General features: G+C 38.1%; 1 protein-coding gene across 2 annotated transcripts in view; it reads left to right on the top strand.

Annotated features, from left to right (window-relative positions):
- Positions 1-18,894, top strand: part of PARG (poly(ADP-ribose) glycohydrolase) — a 114,830-nt gene that overhangs the window by 665 nt on the left and 95,271 nt on the right. For both annotated transcript variants that reach the window (XM_065922773.1, XM_065922772.1), the window contains exons 2-6: positions 8,449-8,515; positions 9,143-10,129; positions 10,995-11,178; positions 15,798-15,920; positions 16,055-16,138. In XM_065922773.1, coding sequence (XP_065778845.1) covers positions 8,478-8,515; positions 9,143-10,129; positions 10,995-11,178; positions 15,798-15,920; positions 16,055-16,138 — 1,416 coding nt within the window. In that variant the 5' untranslated portion in view covers positions 8,449-8,477. The remainder of the gene's footprint in view (positions 1-8,448; positions 8,516-9,142; positions 10,130-10,994; positions 11,179-15,797; positions 15,921-16,054; positions 16,139-18,894) is intronic.

The raw sequence follows: 18,894 nt of genomic DNA, 5'->3' as shown, positions 1-18,894 counted from the left end.
ACGGCGATTGGTGGTGTGAGAAACCTTGATGAGCAGTCACTTACAGGGAGGGAAGTGGTAAGATACTCCACCAGTTTGCTTTCTTCGGGTTTGAGTAATTGGTTTAGTCGTTGCTGCTGCTGTTAAGGAAGTTTGTGGATGTGAAGCTTCAGCCTCTAGATGTAAAGAAAGCTACAAAAAAAAATCACAGCTTATCTCAGTTTAGATTCTTAGTGCCTGGATGCAGAGCAGTTAGTCTTAGCTGGCATTAAACTTGGCTCTGGCATACAATGTTGAACAAAAGTTACTTGGTCTCTGTGTTAAGACCCTAAAGTCTATCAGGAGAGATGGACGATTACGGAAGTCAACATAATAACGGGTAATGGATGTTCCAGTTCATAAGGAAACAGAACAGAATTGTAGAGTCAGGTGTACCTAATCAGTTTGTAGGCTCAACGATAATCTCCCAGCCAGAAGATAAGAATTTTATTCTGAAGACTGAAGAGTGATGAGGGGTTAGCTAGAGGAAGATAAGTTAATTAAGTGATTCCAGAGTGCTGCTGATGATTATTGTGGACAGGGAAGAGTAGTGAGAGATGTGGTTGCAGAGAGAGGCAAAGATCAGGTCATACTGGGCGTGCTGAGGGTTTTGAGCTTTGTTTCTAAGGGCAATAAGAAACTATTAAAAGGCTTCAATAGGGGAGTGACTTGATTGGCTATATATTTTTTAAATATATATTTATTAAAATATACATATTTTAAAGATTCTTGTCACTAGTGTGTGGAAAATGAAGAATGGATTGAAAGGGAGCAGAAGGGCAGGCCCAAGACTAGTTAAGGAGTTAGTCTAGGTGGGAAATAATGATGGTTTATACCTGGTTGCAGGCAGTAGTTGGAGAAGGAAATGGCAACCCACTCCAGTATTCTTGCCTGGAGAATCCCAGGGACAGAGGAGCCTGTTGGGCTGCCGTCTGTGGGGTTGCACAGAGTCGGACATGACTGAAGTGACTTAGCAGAAGCAGCAGCAGCAGCAGGCAGTAGTAAACGGGAAAAGTGGATGGATTTAGGAGAGAACAGGATATAAGGGTTTGTACCTCATAAGAAATATATATGAGCTGGAAATATAGATTTGTAAGTTCTTACCATATACACCATTATTGATACTTTGGAAGTAGATTAGATGGTATAAGGCATATACTGAAAAAAAAGGTGACCTAGGACAGAAACTTCAGGAACACTGCCGTATAAGAGTAGACCGAAGGGAAGCAACCAGGGAAGTAGGAGGAAAGCCTGGCTCTTGTGTCATGCAAGGACAAGAACATTTCAAAAAGGAAGCATTGGTCAACAGTTTAAGAGAATGGACAGGTTAGGCCATCCTCTGATGAATGGTGTACACTTAGTTCTCTCAGGACTTACAGGCAATGGGGAAGCAGACCTCCACTGAGCAGTGAAGGATGAGCAGGATTTGATTTATAAGCCAAGGAGAGAAAAAACTATATAGGCCAAATGGCATGTACAAAAGGTGGCTTGATAGGAGCACAGAATGACAAGACTGTCAGTGGAGGCTGGGAAGGGGCGGAAGAGCTTATTTATGGACAAAGTCAAGTGCCATTTCAAGGAGTTTGGACTTTATTCTGTGGTTAATGGGGAACCACTAAACGGTCAGTTTCTTTGGTGGCTCAGGTGTAAAGAATCCTGCAGTGCAGGAGACATGGGTTCAATCCCTGGGTCAGTAAGATCATTTGGAGAAGGTCATGGCAACCCACTCCAGTATTCTTGCCGGGAAAATCTCATGAACAGAAGAGCCTGGTGGGGAATGGTCCTTGGGTTGCAAAGAGTCGGACACAACTGAAGCGACTGAGCACAGGATATGACGAAAAAGCTTGTAAGAAAGGGTTACAATCGTTTGGTTAATATTTTTGAAAAGATGACTTAGGCAGTGATCTTTGGACTTTTCTGACTGCAACCCGCAGTAGATATATCTCCTGATAAACATGCCATATTTATAACAAATGTTTCATGAAATAAACTTACCTTTACTATGTATGAAGCATTCTCATGGTGTCTGTAATATTTAACTAAAAAATGTTGATCATTTGTAGTTTCTGGAACACTGGGTTAGAGAAAGTCAAGACTGCAGATAGGGAGTTATACAGGGAGTTAGTTGTTTCAGTTATGAGACAAATGCAGTTGGCCCACTGAGTGATGTAACTGTTCTTGTAATATTGGTGCTCTTTTGCAGATGGGGAGAAAGAGATGGGTTTAAGATTTAGGATGTAGATTTCAGAGGGCTTGTTGAAGGAGAGTGAGTGGAAGGGAGAGGAATTGAGGGTGACCTCCAGGTACTGTGAGTTCTGTGATAGGCTAATTTGTGGTCCTGTTATAGGTCCTGTAAAGGAGGAGGCGTGAGTTGGGGGGAGGCGGCTATCAGTCCTTACTGATTGGATCTTCTGATTTTCTGCAGAAGAGGAACTAAATTAATACTTGGGCCGTACTTGTGCGTGTGTGTAAATGTTTTCTGTATACCTGGCAGAGGACACCAATGAACAAAGTATTCAAAGTCTAAATTTGTATCAAAATCTGTTGTTTGAGATTTTGGAATTCTTTCAGGAACTTGGTATTTAATATTTTTATATGTAGTTATCCTAGGAGAAGTAAGGTAGGAAAATGGGTATTTATTCAGTATCTGTAAATTTTGTGTTATTTATAGGCCTGGGCATTTTTCTTATAGAAATCTGCACATCTGCATGTAGGCAGAACTCAGCTTCTGATTCACATTCTGATGGGGAATCGTTTATCCAGTTGTGCTGGTATAGGACCTTCTGTTTTCTGTCTGTTAACAGTTACCTAGAGTTTCTCTCCTCACTTCAGGGATAGGTGTAGGTCAGTGGTGGTTGGGTGGGGGACTGGAGCTGTGTTGTCCCCCATCTCCCTTATCATTTTTTTAGCCTTAGTGCTGTCAAAAGCATCTTCAAACCTCTTTGCTCATCTCAAAACTTTGCTGTTTGGACTCACCACACCCTTCCTTCCCATGCCTTATCGTGCTGCTGCTGGAGGAGAGAGGCTTTTTGTGAAGGAGCGGTGTTCCTTTGAGTACAATTGAGTTTTTCTGCATTTTATGCCTTTTGACTGTATCTCTAGCACCTAATTGAATGATTTGCTCATTGAAAGATGCTGGTTACTGAGTGAGGTTACTGAGATTATGTGGTGTGAAGTCAGAGTAAAAATGGAGAACTACTGATCTCAGTGAAAAAAGAGATTGAGTGGAAATGTTGGTATAGGATACATTTTTCGAGTTTCTTCTTTGTGAGACTGGTCACTTAGTATTTTTCTCTCATTGATCCACGTAAACCTTGGAAATGAGTATTGTTAATCTCAGTTTATAGCTGAGTAAATAAAGTCTCAAAGAAATGAAGTACATTATAATTAAGTGACTGAGCAAAGATCTCAAATGGGCCTTAGGAAGCATCACTAGGAACAAAGCTAGTGGAAGTGATGGAATTCCAGTTGAGCTATTTCAAATCCTAAAAGATGATGCTATGAAAGTGCTGCACTCAATATGCCAGCAAATTTGGACAGTGGCTATAGGACTGGAAAAGGTCAGTTTTCATTCCAGTCCCAAAGAAAGGCAATGCCAAAAAATGCTCAAACTACTGCGCAATTGCACTCATCTCGCACGCTAGTAAAGTAATGTTCAAAATTCTCCAAGCCAGGCTTCAGCAATACGTGAACTGTGAACATCCAGATGTTCAAGCTGGGTTTAGAAAAGGCAGAGGAACCAGAGATCAAATTACCAACATCTGTTCGATCATGGAAAAAGCAAGAGAGTTCCAGAAAAACATCTATTTTTGCTTTATTGACTATGCTATAGCCTTTGACTGTGTGGATCACAATAAACTGTGGAAAATTCTAAAAGAGATGGGAATACCAGACCACTTGACCTGCCTCTTGAGAAATCTGTACGCAGGTCAGGAAGCAACAATTAGAACTGGACATGGAACAACAGACTGGTTCCAAATAGAAAAAGGAGTACATCAAGACTGTATATTGTCACCCTGCTTATTTAGCTTATATGCAGAGAACATCATGAGAAATGCTGGGCTGGATGAAGCACGAGCTGGAATCAAAATTGCCGGGAGAAATATGAATAACCTCACATACACATATGACACCACTCTTATGGCAGAAAGTGAAGAAGAACTAAAGAACTTCTTGATGAAAGTGAAAAAAGAGAGTGAAAAAGTTGACTTAAAGCTCAGCATTCAGAAAACTGAGATCATGGCGTCTGGTCCCATCACTTCATGGCAAATAGATGGGGAAACAGTGGAAACAGTAGCTGACTTTATTTTTTTGGGCTCCAAAATCACTGCAGATGGTGACTGCAGCCATGAAATTAAAAGACGCTTACTCCTTGGCTGAAAGTTATGACTAACCTAGACAGCATATTAAAAAGCAGAGACGTTACTTTGTCAACAAAGGTCCATCTTAGTCAAGACTATAGTTTTTCCACTAGTCATGTATGGACAGGAGAGTTGGACTATAAAGAAAGCTGAGCGCTGAAGAATTGGTGCTTTTGAACTGTGGTGTTGGAGAAGACTCTTGAGAGTCCCTTGGACTGCAAGGAGATCCAACCAGTCCATCCTAAAGGAAATCAGTCCTGAGTATTCACTGGAAGGACTGATGTTGAAGCTGAAACTCCAGTACTTTGGCCGCCTGATGCAAAGAGATGACTCATTGGAAAGGACCCTGATGCTGGGAAGGATTGAAGTCAGGAGGAGAAGGGGACGACAGAGGATGAGATGGTTGGATGGCATCACTGACTCAGTGGGCATGAGTTTGAGTAAACGCCGAGAGTTGGTGATGGACAGGGAGGCCTGGCGTGCTGCAGTCCGTTGGGTCACAAAGAGTCAGACACCACTGAGTGACTGAACTGAACTGAATTGAGCAAAGATCTCAGGCCAAGATTTTGTTTGACTCTATTTTGTATCTGTTTCATCACCTCCTATTACCTCTCTTTTTGTTTACTGTGATTACTTCTAGTTAAAAGAAAGAAATTCCCAGGAACCTGGGACACATCATTTTATGCTTTGTTGTTGTTTAGTTGCTAAGTCTTGTCTGATTCTCTGCGACCCCATGGACTGCAGGACCCCAGGCCTCCCTATCCCTCACTATCTCCCAGAGTTCACCCAAGTTCATGTCCATTGAATCGGTGATGCTATCCATTTTATGCTTACTTCAGGAATAAGAGGGATACAGCTGAAACAGTCCTATGCTGTGCTGTGAAAGAAACCTTTGGAAGCCAGAAATTGTAGTATTGGTAGAATATCCTTTCCCTGGGGTCCTTGGAACGACTGAGGACTGCTTTATTAGCAGGAAAAGATGGTTCCTAACCTTTTACTTCTCCTCTACCCTGTTCTCAGGTTTCAGGAATTAATAATAGGAAGCCTGAAGCTGGAGAGAGAACACATTCTCAGTGTCAGAACTGCAGGAGACAACCCTCCCCTTCAGCTGCACTGTAACACTCTTTGTAGTTTTTTACAAAATGATGTTGCCTGCACTCTAGGTTCAGTTGACTTGTCATCATAGTGCCGTGCTTTGTGTGTGTTATAGGAACCTAGTCATTTCATAGCATCAAATCTTTACATTTATGGGAAAAGGTATTTTAAATTCTATACTGACTCAAAAAATGAATTTTTTTGCCCATTGCTGGTTTGTACTTTGAGGGTTTTCTATATTTGCTGTGTTTGATATAATGAAATTAGATAGAGAAGATGGAACTGTAGAAAAAGTTTCAGAATCAACTGGTTCATTTTCTTACTCCTTTGTGACTGGAATTAATTTTTTCTCTGAAGTCTAATTTGCTGTACAAATATTAACTTCATAAAATCACTAAAGTCGTGATGTTTAACAAGAAATATCAAATATATATGTACAATTTTTGTGACAAATAATTTTTAAAATGCTGACAAAAGATTTTGACTAGTTAGAATGTTAGTATTTTGTATAAAATGTGAATTATATGGCACTCAAATACAGTGATTGGAGAAGGCAATGGCACACCACTCCAGTACTCTTGCCTGGAAAATCCCATGGACGGAGGAGCCTGGTAAGCTACAGCCCATGGGGTTGCTAAGAGTTGGACAGGACTGAGCGACTTCACTTTCACTTTTCACTTTCATGCATTGGAGAAGGAAATGGCAACCCACTCCAGTGTTCTTGCCTGGAGAATCCCAGGGACAGCCTGGTGGGCTGCCATCTATGGAGTCACACAGAGTTGGACACGACTGAAGCGTCTTAGCAGCAGTAGCAGCAAATACAGTGATAAATAAATGATTGATTTTCATGTATTTGGGGTGGTGTCTCATGTTATGGTGTTTGAAGGGACGTGGGTAAATAAGAAGGGTTTGTGACCTAAGGTGCCTAGATTCTTACATTGCAATTTAGACAGTAGTTGAGAATGTTCAAGATTTTATGTTTTCTTATATTAAAGAGGTTCCCTGGTGGCTCAGATGGAAAAATATCTGCCTGCAGTGCAGGAGACCTGGGTTTGATTGCTAGGTCAAGAAGATCCCCTGGAGAAGGGAATGGCAACCCACTCTAGTATTCTTGCCTGGAGAATTCCTTGGACAGAGGAGCTTGGTGGGCTATATACCATGGGGTCACAAAGAGTCAGACACAACTGAGCAACTAACACTTTCACTGTCATACTAAAATGTTATATACATGTAATCCATATGCAATTCATTAAATTTTAAAAGCATACTTAAATTTCTATGTTTATATAAATTTGGCTTGCATTTGTTTATGGTATATGTACCTTGCTGAAGCATTAATTCTACTTTTGCTACTCTCTGCTGGTCATTTCTATCTCGTTATCTCTTTGGCATTTTAAATTTAGTGTGTTCATATTGACCCAATCATATGTTCCCCCAAATCCAGTTCTCTTATAGTCTATATTTCCATTTAATGTTCTCACCATCTTTCAAGTCTCAAGCTTAAAGATTAGTGTCACTTTTAACCTCTTAACATTTTGAAATCTGTAATGACTCTCACTTCTCTATTCTTACAAAGACAAGACTAGTTTTGGATCTTGACCAATAGTTCTTCAACTTTGCTGATCATCAGAACCGCTTTTTAGGGAAAAAAAATACAGAATCCACCTCCCCTCATACCTCCATCATCACATATAGATTTTCATTCAGAAGGTCTAGATGTGGTCCTTGGATCTGTTTGTTGTCAGCCTTCTGATGATTCATTCGGTTTGGGAACCACTGACCTAGACCAGTACCTTCCTCATTGGCTTCTAACGATAGGCTCTTCTTGCCCCTTCACACCTGCTGTCTAGGCTGTGTATTCTGCCTCACTGGGAGCCTCCTAGATTTGAATTCTGGCATTACAGCTCTGAATGTGACTTTTGACAGTATTTTGTACCTCTCTTTGTGGGTTTTTCAGGAATCTCTATGGTTCCTTGCTGACTTTTCAGCCATATTTTCTGTTGTTTTCTTAATATTTTTCTACCATTGGTTCTGTTGCTTCTGATTTTTTCCCTTAATGTGACTGCATGTTTATTCTTCCAGAACTGTTTATCAGATGATCCCACTTTCTTCAATTCCCTAAAGTAGTCCTTTCCTCAGAAATATCTTAATTTCTTATCAGGGTCTTTTTGAATTTGTTTTACTTTTAAAATTTATTATTATTATTATTTTGGCCTCACTGTGCAGCTTGCAGGATCTCAGTTCCCCAATCAGGCATTGAACCTGGGCCAGGTCAGTGAAAGTGCCGAATCCTAAACACTAGACCACCAGGGACCTCCCTTAGAATCTCTTTTAATACTAATAATAACTAATAACTAACATTTACTGAGCATATGGTAAGCAGTTTGCAATGGTTGTTACTTAATTTAAACCTCACAATAACCCAAGAGATATACTATTAATTTGCATGTCTACTGATAAAGAATCTGAGACACAGGGAAATGGCTCTTCACAAAATCACATGGGAATTCGGAAGGAGAACCAGGGTTTGGATCTAGGTAACGAATCCACCTGCAGTACAGGAAACACAGAAGATGTAGGTTCGATCCCTAGGTTCAGAAGATCCCCTGGAGAAGGAAATGGCAACCCACTCCAGTTTTCCTGCCTGAAAAATCCCATGGACAGAGGAGCCCAGCAGGCTGTCACAAAGAGTCGGACAATGAGCGACTAAGCACACAATTTGAATTCAGAGTCTGTAGTCTCATCCATTAGACCATACCAGTTCTTTTAAGGTCTGGTCACTTTCTCTTCTATGCCAAATGTATGTATATTTATGTTGCTGTATTTTCTCCCATTGCTTGCATGAGGAAGGAATGATTAATCTTTTTTTAATCCACAGAAACTAGCTTAATGCCTTCCATATGTATATGCTGGTATAGGTGTTTTCTCTTTGAAGGTATGCATGCACATACATTTTTTTTTTTTTTCTTTGCAGTTTTCAAACAGAAGACTATAACCAGTTGGATGGACACTAAAGGAATCAAGACAGTGGAATCAGAAAGGTATAGAAACATGCTTATCTAGAGTAATGAATAATGTGATATATGGATGTTATATCATGTTTCATGCTATTTTCTCTCCTTTTTGCTTTCACATTTTTCTTTATTGACATTTCAGTTAATTCTGTATGCCAGGGATGGTTTAGTATACATGAGATGCAGAGATGAAAAAGCAGTAGTCTCTGTCTTTAAGATACTTACAGTGTAGTGGTGCTGACAGACACCAAAAAGCACATGATTCTTACATGGTGTGATCAATGCCACAGTAAAGATATAAACAAGGTAGTTATAAACTACCTTGATATAAACAGTGGTAGTTAGCATGTAGAACAGACAGTCAACTTTACCTTTGCAAGAAAGGCTGCACAGGTGAATGAAGGTGAATGAAGTTTAACACTGCATTCTAGCTGGTGTTTGCCAGGCACACAGTTGGGAAAAGGGCATAATAGGCAAATGTGCAAACGTATGGAGTCATGAATGTATGGAGCATGCTATATGCTCAGGTAATCACAGGTTTAATTATTGCTGTGATATTGTAGGAATGTGTTTGGGTAAGTGATTTTTGTGTGTGGTAAATTCTTTCCATTGTGTTGTAAGTTCTGTTGTATCATTCTTTCTATTCTTTTACAGTTTGCATAGTAAAGAAAACAACAATACAAGAGAAGAATCCATGATGAGTTCTGTACAAAAAGATAACTTTTATCAACATAACATGGAAAAATTAGAAAATGTTTCTCAGCTAGTTTTCGATAAGTCATCAGTTGAAAAAAGTACACAGTATTTGAACCAGCATCAGACTGCAACTATGTGTAAGTGGCAGAATGAAGGGAAACACTCAGAACGGCTTTTGGAAAGTGAACCTCCAGCAGTAACTCTGGTACCAGAGCAGTTGAGTAATGCTAATGTTGATCAGTCACCCCAAAATGATGATCACAGTGACACAAATAGTGAGGAGAGTAGAGATAATCAACAGTTTTTGACACATGTAAAGCTTGCGAATGCAAAGCAGACAATGAAAGATGAACAGGGCAGAGAAACCAGAGGCCACCAGAAGTATAGCAAGGCTTGCCATCCCGCAGAGGACTGTGCAGGGTGTCAGCAGGAAGAGGCAGACGTGGTGCCAGAGAGCCCCTTGTCCGACATTGGCTCTGAGGATGTTGGTGCTGGACTGAAAAATGCCAACAAATTGAGTAGACAAGAAAGTAGCCTAGGAAATTCTCCTCCATTTGAGAAAGAAAGTGAACCTGAGTCACCAATGGATGTAGATAATTCCAAAAATAGTTGTCAGGATTCAGACGCAGATGAAGAGACAAGTCCAGGTTTTGATGAACAGGAAGATAGCAGTTCTGCTCAAACAGCAAATAAACCTTCACAGTTCCAACCAAGAGAAGCTGACACTGAGTTGAGGAAGCGGTCCTCTGCTAAGGGAGGTGAGATTCGATTACATTTCCAATTTGAAGGAGGAGAGAGTCGAGCTGGAATGAATGATTTGAATGTCAAACTACCTGGAAGTACTTCTAGCCTGAATGTAGAGTGCAGAAATTCTAAGCAACATGGGAGAAAGGATTCTAAAATCACAGATCATTTCATGAGAATGCCCAAAGCAGAGGACAAAAGGTAATTTTTACCATCAAGACTATCTTCAAAAGGGTAATGTGTTATGTAATTTTGTGAGGGGGAGTTTCACGAAGTTCTGGTTTGCACTGAAGGCAAGAAATAGTTGTCTTTCTTATTAATTAATAATGCATGATTTAAACTTAGACTCAAATGTTAAATTCTAAAAATCACAGAAACAGAAAAGAAGTAAATAATTAATCAGATTTTAATTTCATCAACTTCCTTCTGAGATTTATGGGAATTACTTGATCATAAATATGATAGTAACTACTGTTATCTTAGGCTACCGTATATGCATTTTCTCTAATGCTCTGACGGCAGGCAGGTGGTATTGCGCTCACTTCACAAATGAGAAAACTGAAATTGGTTAGAAAATTCACTGAAATTATGTAACTTGTGGGGAGTGAAGCTGGGGTTTAAATCCCAGCCTGTATGATTACAAAAAAAAATTAAGTATAAAAATTATCTTAAAACCCTCTCCATAATTTTTGTGATCTTTTTTGGCAAGGATGCCATAGTAAGTTCACTTCATTGAAAATTATTGTCTAGAGTCTTAAAAAGTAGCTGATACTGTGAACCGTGACTTGTTTGGCAATGTACCTATTCTTTTACAAGGCCCCTTTTTTCAGAAGGTGATTTACATGTGTTTGGAAATTCCTTCCACAGACTATTGAAAATAAGCTCTTGGGTTTTACTGTAAGCCTTATAAGGTTTTTTGTTGTTTTGTTTTTTCTAAATACCAAGGAGAAAGAGCAAGTTTGGCACATTTTAAACAATAACTTCTGGGTAAGTGTTTTTACTTGTGTATTTAAGTGAATTTAAACAGTGAGTGGTTTGTGATTGAATATATTTGTTTTGATCTTAGAAAAGAACAATGTGAAATGAAACATCAAAGAACAGAAAGGAAGATCCCTAAATACATTCCACCTCACCTTTCTCCAGATAAGAAATGGCTTGGAACTCCTATTGAGGAGATGAGAAGAATGCCAAGGTGTGGGATCCGGCTGCCTCCCTTGAGACCGTCTGCCAATCATACAGTGACTATTCGGGTACATATTACCTCTTACCTATGAAGAGAGAAGGTGCTAAGTTTCAGTTTATTGTGATACTTGTGAAAAACAGACCAATGCATAGAAAGTGCTTCTCTTCATATATAAAGTACTGAGAAGTTTATAGAATAGAGAAATATAATGATAGGTTACTTAACACGGTACTTAACAAATCCGTAAGATGAATCACTGTTAACTGCTGAGATTATTGAATATTCTGTATTGTTTAGAAAATTTATTGAATTAAAAAATTCAATTGACAATATTTATTGAGTACCCAGTACATGTTAGATACTAAAATTCAAAATTGTATGTTGTTCAGTATCCTCAAATTATTCTCCAGTTTTATCCTCTTTTTCTGAGCTTTAGATTCTTCTAGACATCCCCATCACTATCCCATAGGTATCTCAAACTCAGCATTTCTAAAACCAACCTCATTTAAAAAAAACAACTGTGGTTAAATGTACATAATATGAAGTTTACCAACTTAATCATTTTTTAAGTGTACATTTCAGTGGCAGTGTCATACAACCATCACCACTGTTCATTTCCAGAAATTTTTCATCTTCCTGCTCTACCTACTAAACAGTAACAGCTTATATACCTGCTTTAGTAGGTATATAAGCTCTACCTACTAAACAGTAACTTCTCATTCCTCATTAACCCTGGTAACCTCTTTTATACTTTTCATGGGTTCTTAAAAAAAAAAAGAAAAACTTTATTGAGCATTTTAAGTGTTCAGTTATATTTAGTTAGTTTACCGAGTTAGGCAACCATCACCATAATCCAATCTTAGAATATTTCTGTCACTCTTGGAGTAGTTTTAAATATTCACGTCTTAGGAATTCCCTGGCTCTCCAGTGGTGAGGACTCAGCGCTTTCACTGTCATGGGCCTGGTTTGATTCCTGGTCAGGAAATTAAGATCCCACAAGCCATGTGGCGTGGCCAACAAAAACAACACAAGAAAGAATCCATGCGGGATTAAACATTCATCTCATTTATTAGGTTCTATATTAGATTTCACAGTGGCTACTTAAAAAAAAAATCTCTATTCTTATACAACTTAGCCTACATGTGATTAAATATTTTGAAGTACAGAATTCATTAGTGTGGTTAGGTAAAAGCAACATAGAGCAGGGTGGTGGAGTTTGAGCTGAGTTCTTAAAGATGAGAGGAAATTTCTGAAATGGAATTAGTAAGGCAAGGGAATTCCAGATAGATATATAACCTTTATAGGAAAAGGCTGTGCAGTTTAAAACTTTTACAAATGGAAAGCAGTTGATTTGCTGGAACTGAGTATTTGGATGGGAAATGGTGGAAGAGAAGACTTGAAAAGTAGTTTGAGTTCATATTGTAGAGGGCATCAGGTACCAGAAACTGAGTCTAAAGGAAATTAAATCTATAAGAATTGGAAATCATGAAAATGTCTGTGCAGACAATAGTTGTACTGCATACATAGCGAGGTTGATCAGACAGCTATTTGTGAGGAAGACTGAAGTGAGGATACACTGGAAACAGGAAAAAGTAAGAATTCGGTTAAGAGATGAAAAATAAGGAAACAGTAGTTATCAAATTGTGCTTCATGAACTCATTTTTGGGCAGGTCATAGAATCAGGGTTCTCTTGCTACTGCTGTTTGAAGTATTTCCTTAAATATCAGAATAACAGTGTGAAAAAGTTACCGTCTGCCAGCTGTTTAGGTGTGTGGATAGGATTTTCTTAATATTGGATGAGAGATATAAATAGATTGATGGAAGCTTTAGCTGTCGTCTCTCAATTTCATAGTCCTTCAGTTAGTCTCTTTGCTATTGATAAAATAAGTAAAGTCACTCTAAAAATTATATTTATTAAAACAGCTCTTATTTAAATATGATTTTGTATTAGAATTCGTAGGGAAAAAAAGAGTTCTGCTCTTTAAAAAAGTTTGGAAATAACTGAGACAAGGTAGTAATTGTGGGAATATAAAAGAACAAATGCAAATTGTTTTGAGATTATATTGATAGGACACTGTGAATTCTTTAGCATGGGTGATTAGGGAAAAGGAGGCATTGATAATGTGTGTGAAATTAAGAAAAGGTTTGAGTGACTGACAAGATATTAATGGTTAAGATTTGGAAAAAAGATTGATCAGGGGAAATAAGTGATATTTTGACTTTGCCTGCTTCCTCTTTCCCACTGCCCACAAAGAAAACCTGAAGCATCTTATACCATCGTTAATTAATCTCTGTAATTACTGTTTGTCAAATATCCAATGAATTTATGAAAGTTTTATTACAAAAGTAATACAGGGTCAGTAAAAAAAGTTTAAGAATTTGGTGTGTTTTCTTCTAGATTTCTTTTTCCTGAATATGGTAGTATAGTATGCTATATGTATAATTAATATTTGTTAAATAGATAATCCTTAGATACATTTCTAAGATGCCAGATATTAATAGTTACAGAATTTGAAGTCATAATATAAAGCTGACATTTAGTGTTAGAAATGGAAGGCAATCTGAAATTGCATGGACATAATACTTGATTATCTGTAAATGCACTCAAGCATGCAACATACATTCACACACAAACATATGCACACATATAGGCAAACACATGTATAAGCATGTGCTATACACATGCATAGACACATTTAAACAGACACCCACCCAAAGATACATATATTCTTATATATTATGTTCCCCTATGTGTGAAGCTCTACTGGGACCTGTTTTTGTCACCTTAGATTACATGGAAGATCTTTACAAAGTCACTTTTGGGGTCCCCATTTGGAGGACAAAATACTTTTGGAAGGATTGATGTCTCTGCCACTTTTGACTCTTGAACGTCCTTTATTGTTTCCTCATTGGAATATTCTCATCCTTTGGCTTCTTTGATGCCATATATTCCTGATTTTCTTCCTCCCTCCTTAAACCCTTGCTTTGTTCCTTTTAGCCTTTTTTCTGTATGTGACCCATAAACGTTGTTAGAGTTCCCCAGGACTTTTTCATATGTCCTCTTATTTTTTCCTCTCTTGGAGTAGTCTTATACACACTTGTGGTTTTAATAGTTACCTGTATAAAAGGCCTACAAATTTATTTCTCTTGGGTTGCAGACTTTTAATGAAGCTGCCTATTTAACAGTCTTTGCTTCCATAGGCTGTTCCTTTTTTTTATCCCTTTCACCTTTTCCTACTTATTTTTAACCTTTGAAGTTGAGCTCAACTGCTAGTTCATCAAAGAAGGATTCCCTAAGCTTACCACATAATTTAAAATTGTCTAGAAAGATGCTTGTGGCATTATGAACCTCTCATTTATAGCATCTTACAGTTGCAATTTTATATTTATTTGTGTAATTATTTGATGATCGACAGTGAAGTTCTGATTCATGCTTTGGTATGGATGAACCTTCAATATATTTATTTATTTATTTATCCACGTGCATATATACACTTTGAAGGCAAAAGGAGAAGGGGGCAGCAGAGGATGAGATGAGTAGATAGCATCACCGACTCAGTGGACATGAATTTGGGCAAACTCCAGGAGATAGTTGGAGGACAGAGAAGCCTGGTGTGCTGCAGGCCACAGGGTCACAAAGAGTCGGATACAACTTAACAACTGAACAACAACAACAATGTGTGTATATATATAGTTGACCCTTGAACGGTTTGAGGGTTAGGGTGCCAACCTTCTGGGCAGTCAAAAATCCAAGTATAGTTCCCACCTCCATCTGAAAAATAAAATAAAATAACTGATAAAAGTAAAAAAAAAAAAAAAAAAATATCCCAGTATAACTTTACAGTTGGCCCTCCGTATCTGAGGTTCCACGTTCAGCAATTCAATCAGCTACTGATTGTGTGGTGCTATAGTATGTATTTATCGAAAAAGATAATTGTATAAGTGGACCTGCGCAGTTCAAACCCATGTTGTTCAAAGATCAACTGTACGTATATAAACACTTATACATATTAAAAACATACATGTTTGGTTCTGTTGTAAATACTCAAAATACAAAGTTAATATAGTTATTATCTTAAGTTTAGAGTCCAGTGGAGGAGGGGAAAAAGTGTGCTGTAGTATGATAATGATCCAATAAAATGAGAGAATAAGCTTACTGCCTATTAGAAAGTTTTTAAAGACTTCTTATAGGAAATGAAAATTGAGCTGAGTATTGAAGGTTGATGTTTAAATATTTAAATAGATAGTGTTTTGGGTAAGAGAGGATGTTAAAAATTGGAATCATTTAGAATCTGTATAGGCAGAAGGGAGCCATTATAGGAATAGAAGGTTGGGGATACTTTAGAAAGATAATATTATTCCCAAGTGGGGATAAGGGATAAGTTTGATGAATGTATCTGGGAGCAGTTGGGAGTTAGGGAGAGGGATAGAAAGCTATTACCAGAAATTCAGTCAAAGATTAATAAGGACTAGGGCACTGGATGGGATGAAGATAGAGTGCCCAGGACATGATGAATTGGAAACTCACTGAAGGTAATGAGTGGGAACACCTGAAAAAGACTTACGAGATTTCTTGCCTAGGAGCTGGTCTGTATTTTTATAGCATTTACTTCAGCTGATTTCTTTGGATTATTTCACAGAAGATATGCCTAGTTTTTATGCACTTACAGTTTTCTTGCATTTCAGGTAGATCTTTTGCGAATAGGAGAAGTTCCTAAACCTTTCCCAACACATTTTAAAGATTTGTGGGACAATAAGCATGTTAAGATGCCTTGTTCAGAACAAAATTTGTACCCTGTGGAAGATGAGGTGAGAACAAAATTGCACAGAACTCATGTTCTTTTAGTCTCTGAAAGATATTTTAATGCTTGCTGTTTGGCTTCTGATTTTGCCACGTAAGACAACTTGGAATAAGTTTCCTCATGTTTTTCTTTTCCTTAAAGAATGGTGAGCGAACTGCAGGGAGCCGGTGGGAGCTCATTCAGACTGCACTTCTCAACAAGTTCACTCGACCCCAAAACTTGAAGGTGTGTTCTTTTGTAATTTTTGTCTCTTACATGTAGTTCTTAGAGATGAGCCCTGGTCTTTTCCTTCAGAGATGTTGTTTGATCTTTAAAAGACTTAGGTAACTGCAAAGCCTCTTGATGAAAGTAAAAGAGGAGAGTGAAAAAGTTGGCTTAAAGCTCAACATTCAGAAAACTAAGATCATGGCATCTGGCCCCATCACTTCTTGGGAAATAGATGGGGAAACAGTGGAAGCAGTGTCAGACTTTATCTTTTTGAGCTCCAAAATCACTGCAGATGGTGATTGCAGCCATGAAATTAAAAGGCGCTTACTCCTTGGAAGGAAAGTTATGACCAACCTACGTAGCATATTAAAAAGCAGAGATATTACTTTGTCAACAAAGGTTCGTCTAGTCAAGGCTATGGTTTTTCCAGTGGTCATGTATGGATGTGAGAGTTGGACTGTGAAGAAAGCTGAGCGCTGAAGAATTGATGCTTTTGAACTGTGGTTTTGGAGAAGGCTCTTGAGAGGCCCTTGGACTGCAGGGAGATCCAACCAGTCCACCCTAAAGGAGATCAGTCCTGGGTGTTCATTGGAAGGACTGATGCTGCAGCTGAAACTCATTATTTTGGCCACCTCATGTGAAGAGTTGACTCATTGGAAAAGACCCTGATGCTGGGAGCGATTGGGGGCAGGAGGAGAAGGGGACAACAGAGGATGATGAGATGGCTGGATGGCATCACCGACTCGATGGACATCAGTTTGAGTAAACTCTGGGAGTTGGTGATGGACAGGGAGGCCTGGCGTGCTGCGATTCATGGGGTTGCAAAGAATCCGACACGACTGAGCGACTGAACTGAACTGAACTGAACTGAACTGAACTGAACTGAATAGCATTATTTGTATGCAAAGTGCTTGCTTCCTGAGAAACTCTCTTTAGAGACATTCTTGGTTTATACTCCCTCTCTAGGTAATGAGTAGAAGAATTGAGAGTTGTAAATGACTTGCCTGGAGCCACACGGAATAAGACCTGTTTCTTGATTCCCCATCCAATTTCCTTGATCCTGGGCTTTGCTTTTCTTTTTGTTTTAGAATTATCCTGCTTTTGAAATGTCTTTAAAAAGTAAATCAGGGAAGAATTATGACTTCAGCATTGTTTGCCCAAAGGGAAGCGGAGTTTGCTAATGATTAAACATTGTACTTTTTATTGCTTTTAATAATAGCTTCTAGCAGTTTCATAATTTATTCATCTTATATTTTGGCAATAATTTATTTTTTGATTTAAAAAATATTTTGTTTAAGTCCTTAAGGGCAACCATTAGATTGTTTTGAGTATATGTTTATTTTTGGCACTATAGCCTTATATAAACTTTTAAAGTTTTTACAACTATAAACAGATTTTTTATACTTTTGTAAAACTGGCTTCGTTCTCTTTGAGAAATTAATTTGTTATGTACTGTTTCTTAAGTTTTATACTGAGTTTTCATTTATATTTACAAGTTATTCTTAACTTTCTGTATGTACCTTTTCCATTGTTCCCTTTTTTTTTCCCCTTAGCTCTTGTTTTCCCTTCATATGAAAAACAGTGATACATTGTACCATAATATATTTTGAAAATTTCATTTCTTAGGGATAGTATTTCTCAGCCTTATAATTACTTTTTTAAAATGAGAGAAATTCTCAGGGTCTGCCAGAGCTTACTTATTGTTAATATGTTAATTACATGTGCACAAACATAAACATACATTAATTACATATGTACAAACATAAAACTGAATAAATCTCTTTATGCTTATATCCAGTTATATCAATTTGATTTTTTCCATTTTAAACATCTTGACCCATCATTTAAGTTGTGTTCATTATCACTGTGAAAACAATTTGTAATCAGTATTTGCTTTTTGCACAGAATCTTAAACACATATCTGAACCCCAGAATAGTATGCTGATAAACTCAAAAATTATACTTTATGAAGATAAAATTATTTGTGTTTACTACTTTTTAACTTATCACAGTTGGTGAATGTTGATAGAGGGAAAGATGGGGTCTCTATGCAGAGTATCATCTTGCAAATAAATGCGATAGGTTCAGGTTTTTAAGAATTTGACATTCCTCTACTGTAGTGCATCTTAGGTACTTCTTTATTTAAAGTACCAGCTTTCATTTCTACAATGTGTTGTTTTTCTGGCCTTTGTATTCATTCCAAATTGACTGCAGCCATGAAATTAAAAGACGCTTGCTCCTTGGAAGAAAAGCTATGACAAACCTAAAGAGCATATTAAAAAGCAGAGACATTACTTTGCCATCAAAGGTCCGTCTAGTCAAGGCTGTGGTTTTTCCAGTGGTCATGTATGGATGTGAGAGTTGGACTATAAAGAAAGCTGAGTGCCAAAGAATTGATGCTTTTTGAACTGTGGTGTTGGAGAAGACTCTTGAGAGTCCCCTGGACTGCAAGGAGATCAAATCAGTCCTGAATATTCATTGGAAGGACTGATTTTGAAGCTGAAACTCCAATACTTTGACCACCTGATGAAGAACTGACTCATTGGAAAAGACCTGATGCTGGGAAAGATTGAAGGCAGGAGGAGAAGGGGTCAACAGAGGATGGATGGTTGAATGGCATCACTATTTCAATGGACATGAATTTGGGCAAGCTCCGGGAGTTGGTGATGGGCAGGGAACCTGGCATGCTGCAGTCTATGGGGTCACAGAGTCAGACATGACTAAGTGACTGAACTGAGCTGATTTATTCCAAAACCACATTTATAAACTCTCAA

The sequence above is a fragment of the Muntiacus reevesi genome, chromosome 2 (genome assembly GCF_963930625.1).
Source record: "Muntiacus reevesi chromosome 2, mMunRee1.1, whole genome shotgun sequence".
Taxonomy (NCBI): domain Eukaryota; kingdom Metazoa; phylum Chordata; class Mammalia; order Artiodactyla; family Cervidae; genus Muntiacus; species Muntiacus reevesi.
Note: the sequence above shows the minus strand (reverse complement) of the source record. Positions and strands in the feature narration are given on the sequence as shown.